The 9169-nt window shown below is 38.4% G+C and overlaps 1 protein-coding gene across 1 annotated transcript; it reads left to right on the forward strand.

Annotated features, from left to right (window-relative positions):
* Nucleotides 1-3652: 3652 nt before the first annotated feature.
* Nucleotides 3653-8768, forward strand: LOC103156671 (G-protein coupled receptor 4). Its single transcript, XM_007578802.2, has 3 exons — nucleotides 3653-3966; nucleotides 4886-5642; nucleotides 8119-8768. Exons 2-3 carry the CDS (start codon nucleotides 5062-5064, stop codon nucleotides 8537-8539), a joined length of 1002 nt encoding a protein of 333 aa, XP_007578864.1. The 5' UTR covers nucleotides 3653-3966; nucleotides 4886-5061; the 3' UTR covers nucleotides 8540-8768.
* The last annotated feature ends 401 nt before the right edge of the window (nucleotides 8769-9169 follow it).

The following is a 9169-nucleotide window of genomic DNA, read 5'->3' on the forward strand; positions in this document are numbered from 1 at the left end:
CCTGGATGTAGCAGTCTTTCTTTTAGCCATAACTGGAACCTCCATCTGGGGTTTCATCTTTGTCTGTAGGTTACTCTGCTGCAAGAGGTCCAGCAAGAAGCTCAAACCAGAGTAATTAGTCAAAGACACTCCCACATGGGAATTGGGAGAGACAAACATTTCCCTGCACTGTGATATCCAAACATATTTCCACCATTTTTTCCAAGTTAATATTTTTATTCAGCAAGTTGTGAAGTATTTCATGTTTAGTAAACCTTGAATGTGAACCTGTTGTGTATTGGACTGTTGTGTTGTGAACGATTATGTGTTTCAAGTACTGAATGTGAAAGTCGACACCGTTATGACAGCATTGTCTCTCAATGGAGAAACTGTTGATAGTTTTGAAAATGTGGTTCAGGAATAACAATAGAATCTATTTTATTGGATGTAAAATGTAGTTTTTGTCTTATATCAGACCAAGTTTGCTTCTGATTGGTTTATCAGCACAAGCTAACCAGTCCCTGGCTAATATTACTTCAGCTTTTAATACAGCCTTTTCCTTCTGCTTGGGATGATGTTTTAGCACCATGCTACATCACATTTTGTCTACTTTTTTAATCTCTAAAAGATACATGTTCTCCATTTATTCCAGATGTATGTCCACTATCATAATTAACTAAAAAGTTAGTTACGCTAATCCTAAAGCATTAATAGCACTGCTAATGCTAAAGTACAATGTCAACATAGTACATAGAAGAAGCTAATGCTAAACCGCTAAATTCAAACATATCTAATAATATCCACCTTATATTTACGAAACAACGTGTTGTAACCTAGTATATTATCTTCAACAGGGTCAGTTTTGTTAATAGAAGAGATCTTTCACTCATGGATCAGACTCTAACTGCTCCTGATTTTACCCATTTGCACTTCATCACAGGTGGAGAACATGAGGACAGGAAATGGAACTGCTGCCTCAACAGTCTTCAACTATTTCAAAATAAGAGCACAAATATACATTTCTAGCTACTTGGAGAATTCTTAGCAATCGACAATCAAAACTTCAGCACAGGTGTCAAACTTAAATCAAATGAAAGTTTGCAAAACAGCAAAGTTATTTGGAAAAAATAATTTAGGGTATGCCAAGAGTGCTATCAGCAAAAAAGGGATAAACAAACAACTAACTCCACTATTAGCGTGTTAGCAGCAGTGTGCCAACCACTGTTCCTTTCACATCCGACCTGATTTTGAATCCAAATTAAAGAACCACCAAAGCATCAATGACATGACTTTTTTTTTACTAAAACAGCGGCTAGTCCAGAGATTTTTTAAATTCAGACAAGAGATGCAACTATGACACCCACACATCTGGAGAAATCTATTAAGGCGAGTCCTGATTTTGTCTTTACCATGCTTAGATTTAGATGAAAGCTTTGAGCTCAACATTAAGCGGTAACATCTCATTAGGTTCCTGATGGATCAGTACATTTAATTAAATTGTGTTTTGAATGTCCATTTGCTCATTATTGAGCTATTTACTTAAGTGTAAATATAGAGAATAAATTGTAAATCTTATTGTGCTTGGGTTTTTTTTATTTACTTACTTAATAATTGTGTGGTAAGTTTGATTATCAATAAATGTAATTATTAATCGTTCCTTCTGTTGAATCTTCTTACTTTCTCAGCTAAAATGAAATTATCTTTGGTTGTTTTAAATAAATCCTGAGAATAACAGGAAACCTTTGTGTGTTATATCTTCCCGTGCAATGATTAGTCTTTCTGGTGTTTAAAAACTGGACATGGCCAATTATAAACAAGTTATTGAGATCCATTGTTGTCCCTAATATTCCAGGAAATCAGACTGTTTGCTCCTAATTCGGGCAAAACTCAGCTTTCTGACCTCAGTTTGCACAGCTTTTAGACATGAACGCATCTAATTTTAAAGTCAGATCAGGTCAGGAGAAGATAATTAATGATGAATTTGTTTACAATGCTCAAGTTCGTACAGTTTATGAAGGGACAGACAGACTTAGACGCTATCTATATGAATTAATTATAAATATAAGTACAGCGTGGCAGCAACTGTTGAAAAAATACAATAAAAATGGAGTAAATACAATAAAAGAGTTATTTAAAAGTCTAATCGGAAGTCCAAGAACGAAGATAAAACATGTTAATGATTCATTCATTCTGAAGATAACAGAAGATTTTAAACAAAATCAATTCTGGCAGAAGTACCTCCCATATTTAAATAAACTACTAGAAACGGTTTGTCTCGCTGTCGCCGCGCCGGGTTGGACTCGAGGAAGAGGTCACATTCAGGTTTCTTCCTGTTTAATCGTGTTTATGTCCGACTGCAGGCGGAGCGAGGTTCGCACCGGGGAACAGAGTGAGCTGGAGACGGGTCGAAAAGTCTCACAGGACTTTTGGCTCCCTGGGTACCAACTGGGGTTGTTCAATAAATCAGAGATCTGTGACATTTAGAAGGAAGCAATCTGAATGGCCCTGCTCCCTTTGAAACTGCGTGGTCAAAAATACAGCCGCACACTTATTGTCTCAATAAATCCATTCTCCACTCAAACAATTTCAATTGTCTGGGAGGTTTTTTCCTCCTTTTGGTGAGAAAAAATACTCAGAACAGAAATTTAGCTCACCCAATATCTATAAAGCTCTGTTTTTGGGTTAAAAAAATTAATAATTACTACTTTGATCTGAAGCAGCTGAACTTTAATCTATTTCTGAGGTTTGACTTCTACACAAACACACCACAGCTTTCATTTGTCTATGTTTCATCGTTCAGAGTTGGGTAGTAACAACTTACATTTACCGGAATAGGTTTTAGGAATTTTTTTTATTTTATTTAGTTCTTTTTACTTTTACTTGAGTAATTTTATGAAGTATCACTGCAAACACAAAATCTTACAAAGAATTTTTATCTAGTTTCTATTGCGAATAGAAACTATTTGCAATAGTTTCTATTGCAAATACAAACTATCTTCACTATATGTGAAGATATTTGCACTAAAATATCTTCACATTTAGAATTAAATAAAATTATCTTTTAAGTAACTTTTCAGCAAGAAATTAGAGCTTGTTTTAAGTTAAAAAAAATTGGGACCTTATCACACACAATTCACATTTTGCATATTTTGTCTTTCTATTTGAGTCTCAGTTGCTTCTAAAAGCAGCACCGGCGCTACAAAGAAACACCCAGCAGTTTATTGACAATAAGTTAATGTGTTTTGATGTCTGGAAAATGAGCCGTTTCAAAAGCGGGTTGATTGTAACGGTGCCTGTCACAATCAACAGGCACCGTGCAGTTACCTAGCAACCCCAGCTGAGCTCCAACATATTTGGTCACCTAGTTTTACTGTACAATGGCTGCTGGAAAAGGCAAGTGTTTTGTTGTTGACTTATCATCCAGAAACCACTTGCTGCATTCTTGTTGGTTGCGCAGGAGGCTCCACTTGTGCTTTTCAAAGATGTACGGTTGTATAACTGTGCATCTGAGTTTCCACTCCCGCAGATACATTCACGTGCAAGTGTAATCACTGAGCTTGGGGGCGTGGTCAGGAGCAGCACATTTGGATTTAAAGCAACAAGAGACTATAAAACAGAACTTATTTTTTATTTTTGTCTTATTTCAAGCATACAAAGATATTTGTACTAGAAGCTACGCCAAAAATGCTTGGTAAGATTTTGTGCTTTTGCAGTGAGGTCAGGATGTCTCAGTGGTCCACCTTTGGTGATTGTGACTACAGGGTGGCAGAGAAAAATAGAGCGAGCGTATGTTTTTGTTCTGTGGCAGAAAGGCGTTCTCCTGCCTCAGGATGTTGCCTTTAAATCTGAAGAAGTGAGCTTCCTGTGGAGGAAGCGATCACAGAATAGACAAGGCCCCGGCGAGACACCGTGTTCCCAGCCTTTCTCTGGCTCAGGTCACCCATCTGCAGAGTGCAGGACTCAGACTCTGACACAGAGCTGTGGGAGGTGAGTGGAAACTATTGATATTTATTTATTTTCATGCACCTGCAAGTATCAAACTATCTACACTGCAAAAAATACAATTTTTACAATTTTTTTGTCTAGTTTCCAGCGTAAATACACTTAAAATGAGATGAAACTAATATACAAATAATGCTTGAATATTGATGAAAAAAGTACTAATTCCACTGGCAGATTTATACACTTATGACCCGGTTGTGTCAAACTGTCTGCACTGCAAAAACACAGCAGTCTAGTTTCTAGTGCAAAAATCTTTTTACACTTAAAATAGGACAAAATCAATTTACAAGTAACTTTTCAGTAAGATGTAGGATCTGGTTTTAGGTCCATAATTGTTCAATATTGATTAAAAAAGTACTAGTACTAGCAATTTTTCAGCAATATTAAACAATTATAGGCTGAAAATAAACATATATATCATGCTGAAAAGGTACATCTAAGTTAATTTTGTTTTATTTCAAGTGTACTAAGATGTTTGCACTAAACACAAAAAAATACTTTGTAAGATTTGTGTTTCTGCAGTATAAATAGTTTGACAAATGCTGATTATAAGTGTAGAAATCTGCCAGTGGAGTTGGAACTTTTTCATTAATATTAAAATATTATTGACATAAACATTACCTTTTAGTTAATGTTGTCTTATTTTAAGTGTATTCATACTAGAAACCAGAAAAATACAGGTAAGATTTTGTTTTTGTAGATAGTTTGACAAAAAGTGTATCAGTCTGCTTATATGAGTCAATAATATGAAACAATTGACTGAAAAGCTCCTATTTCTTACGGAAATATACAAAAACCTGTAAGTTTTTGTCCTAGTTTAAGTGTATTTACACCAGAAACCAGCCAAAAGAATGATAATATGTTGTGTTTTTGCAGTGTAGTCTTCACTCTGTCCTCTTTGCAGGTTTTTTATGTTCATGGATGGATCCAGGAGGCTTTTTGAAGATGTTTTTTTTCCTCTGCTGGGTGGATTTATGAACATTTCAACATGAATGTATTAATCAGCCTTCTGTCGAGAGTGAGTGAGTGAGTGCGTCGTCGTCTCCAGCGTCCCATGTCCGGACCTTAACCAGCAGAGACATGTCCAATGACACCTGCAGCCTCCCTCTGGACACGGACGTCTTTGCTCTGACCTGTGTCTACGGTGTCATCTTCTCCTTGGGCCTGCCCAGCAACCTGCTGTCTCTCTGGGGCTTGTACCACCTCGGTCGCTCGGGTGGCGGGGGCTGCCAGCTCGTTTACATCCTCAACCTGCTGCTGTCGGACCTCCTCCAGCTGCTCACCTTGCCCCTGTGGATCCTCTACCTGCAGGGCGCCCACCGCTGGCCCTACGGCCGGCTCACCTGCGAGCTGGTCGGATACGTGTTTTACGTCAACGTCTACGCCAGCGTCATGTTCCTGTGTCTGATCGCCATGGACCGCTGCCTGGCCATCGTGTACCCGCTGAGCAGCCGCAGGGTGCGGACGGTGAAGGTGGCGGCGGTGCTGGGAGTGGCCGTGTGGATCTTCACCTTCCTGTTCTGCCTGAGCGGGTTGCTGCCGTCCGTGTTTGACTCTGAGCGGCGGCTGTGTCTGGAAAAGTACCCGGTCAGCCCCAGATACGCTCACTTTAAGATCATCACTGTGCTTCTGGGTTTTCTGCTGCCATGTACCATTCTGGGGTAAGTTGGTACTTCTAGTTATGGTAACAGTGAGTTTTCTACGTTCACACTGCAGCCTGAAGTGACCCAATCCCAATTTGCCATGGTCGTTCACACTTCTGAATATATGCAGCTTGTATGTGATCTCCAGTGTGAACTGCAAAAGACCTGAAAGTGTCCCGCATGCGCAATAGAGGGCACAATAACATCACATAGAGGGTGCTCAGTGTTTCACAAACCGCCATAAAAACAGAAGGGCTCAGTTTTTCCAGAAGTAAACATGGAGGTTAACGGTGGAGCATAGCTTACGATTTTGAACCTGTTGTTCGATCGGAGCAGCACAGTAACTTAATCCCCCTTACAGCCCGCCATGGTTGTTGTTTTCCTTCCTGCTTGCGTGCATCAGGACACAGGATAGTGACGTTTGTCGAGTATCAATGACATTCAGGTCGGATGAATGCGACCTGGACGAACAGATTCATTTCACGTTTGAAAAGATCGGAGACGTATCGGATATCCAAGTGGCCTGGGTCACGTTTGAAAAAAATCTGACATGTTGTTCAGACTGTAGTGAAAAGATCGGATTCAGGTCACATTATGGCAAAAAAATTGGAATTGGGTCACTTCAAGCTGCCACTACTATCACTTTAATGACTTTATTCTCTGTAAGGTCATAAAGTATGATTTTATAGTAGTATAAAGTTCTACTGTAAAGTATGACTTCATAGGAGTATAAAGTCATGCTACTATGATTTTATTCTCATAAGATTATCACCACACAATTTTATTCTTTTAATTTTATTATCTTATTCTTTTTTTTTGTATGGTCCTAATCCTCCGTCATAGCAAATATCTCAGTGCACTTCAATAAGCCTAAACCAATAAATAACTTTTTAGCAAGATGTAAGAACTTAAGTCAATAATTGTTGAATATTGATTAAAAAAAAAGTGCTAGTTCCACTGGCAGATTTTTTTAAATATATATTATGACTTTATTTTTGTAATTAAAAGAAATCTTATCCTGCCCTGGCCCTAATATTCCATCATAGTGAGTTGAATTATTAGTTTTAAATAAATAAAAGCTGCAAAACACTCTTGTCAACACCTAGGTGTGCTGACATCAAACCCAAACCCCAAAATTAAATATTTTAAAGCCAAAAATTTGATTATTTGATAATAGATTTATTTCCCAGTCCTAATTTGATGCTTAAGTTTGTTGTTTCAAACTGGGACTGTGTGAAATAGTAATGATCAGTCATCTTACCTGCAGAAGACAGTCGCACTCACTTAGTAAAGTAATTTTATGGTTTGTAGGCCACATCTGGCAGTTAGATGTCCTTCAGTAGCCACATAAAAATAGAAAATTAAAAGCTACATTTCTCCACAAGTACACTATTGTCTAATCTTCTCGCAGACAAGCTAATGGCTATTCAGAGTCAAGCATACTGCTATTCAAACTAAGCCAAAATCGACCCAGAGTCAAGCTAACCGCGACTCTGTTGTCGCGCAGCTAGCTCAGGGACGACAAGCTAACAGCTATTCAAGCTATGCAGAAACAAGCTAACACCTGCTTAAAGTTTAATAACTAACATAAACTTCGTTTTAAACTAATTACTAAACAATCATACACAGAGCTATGAAGAGACAATCTAACTGTTAAGCAATGAGGGACAATAGAGCTAAAAGCTAACTGCTCGGTTATGCTAACCGCTACTCAATCTCGGCAAACAACCCAGAAAATTTCTTCTACTTTATTTTTAACACATTTCTACTGTGTTTAGACTACGGAGCCCTCCAGGGGACATGGGGAATTTATTTTTCTTTTGGGTTCCCTCGCAATAATCTACTAATCAGTTCATGCGGCATAATTGATACTGTAAGCCTTTTTTACGGTGGCCGCCGTACTTTCTGCTTTAATACAAGCTTATAAGGTTTTTCCATGGACTAGCGTAGCGTAGGCTAGATTAACATTTTCTAGAAAAAACAAGAACATTTCTGGATTTGAAAAGTTGAAAATTTGCTAGAAAAAAAATCTGAAATTGTTTGATTACTCTCAGAAAATTTCTAGGAAAAGATTTGGACATTTGTGAGTCTCAAATTTGCTAGAAGAAACTCAGAAACATTCTAGAATAATAAAAAAATAAAAAAATTCCAAAACCAAAAATTCTGAAAAATTCTGAGTTTGATAAGGTGATAGTCATCAACTTTTCAAACTCAGAAAATTTCTAAAAGTTAAAATTTTTTGACTTAAGAAATTCAGAAACTTCCAACTCAGAGGTTTTTCTTTCTTGAAAAGAAAAACCTATTTTCAAGAAAGAGGTTTTCTTGAAAAGAGGTTCAAGAAAACCTCTTTTCAAGAAAACCTGAAAAGAGGTTTCAGGTTTTTATTTTCTGAAAAATAAAAACAATTTTTTTTTATCTACACTGTCATAGCTATATGCGTTATGCATTTAAACAAACAGGTTCATGCCTGATCTGAACCTCTCCTTCCCCCCAGCTACACCTCAGCTCACATCGGGGTGACACTACGCCGGTCTCCGTCTCTCTCCAACCACGAGCGCTACAAAATCGTTGGCATCCTGGTCGTGATAACGTTCAACTTTATTGTAGTCTTTGGACCCTACCACCTGGTAGGCGGATACAGGTTTGTGTCCCTGTTGGGGACCGACGAGCCGTGTCCATTTGAGCAGTCCATTTTCTACGTCTACCGCCTGTGCTACGGCCTGACCAGCCTCAACACTTTGCTGGATCCCCTGTTTTACATTTTTCTCTGCTCTGACGCTCGGCTAGAGCTGCAGAGGTCACTACCCTGCCTGAGAAGAGGACAAAAAGGCCATAAAAACATGAGCATGAGCACCAGATGTCACCTGGACAAACAGAGGGAGAATGAAAACAGACATAACTTTGTGACAATCTAAACTGGACTGAACAGGTGTAATATCAGAGCAACGGCGCCATCTAGTGGAAAACTGCTGCTGTTCCAGTTTCCCAATGAAAACATGAATATGCTCCTGCAAAGTACAAAAGGCTTGTGGAAGGATTTTGTTTCAATTTGTACCTCCAACACATTTATTTAGACTGCAGATCTGCTTTTGACTTGATTGGAGGATTTTTTTTTAAAGCTACAGTACGAAACTTTCATAAAAATATATATGTATTTTGTATTTGTTAAAACTTTCACCATGTCATGACACTTTGCTATGAGACAGATAATCTGTGAAAAGAACGATCTCTTCCACCTCCTCCATGACCTACTACTGCTGTCTGAAGAAATGCATCAAAAACAACCAATCAGAACCAGGAGGAGGGGCTTAGCGCTGTCAATCAAACTCAAGTACTCACTGCTAAATGTGCTAGTGGTGGAGAAACAACTACCATTACAGGAAAACTGTTTAACTGGCATCATGCTAACTAGCCTAGTATTCATAACAAGATCTGCTGACGGGGAAAAGCTGCAGTAGTGGGGGATGAGCAGAGCTGCAAGAGATTGATTGACAGCGCTAAGACCTGCCTCCAGGCTCTGATTGGTTGTTTCTACTTAGAGAAGG

This window comes from Poecilia formosa, unplaced genomic scaffold, assembly GCF_000485575.1.
Source record: "Poecilia formosa unplaced genomic scaffold, Poecilia_formosa-5.1.2 Scaffold492, whole genome shotgun sequence".
NCBI lineage: Eukaryota > Metazoa > Chordata > Actinopteri > Cyprinodontiformes > Poeciliidae > Poecilia > Poecilia formosa.

Excerpts from the sequence above, each read along its gene's own strand:
- LOC103156671 (XM_007578802.2), top strand. The coding sequence starts at position 5,062 with ATGTCCAATGACACCTGCAGCCTCCCTCTGGACACGGACGTCTTTGCT. Across the intron at positions 5,643-8,118 it reads CTGCCATGTACCATTCTGGG|CTACACCTCAGCTCACATCG; the intron begins GTAAGTTGGTAC and ends CCTTCCCCCCAG.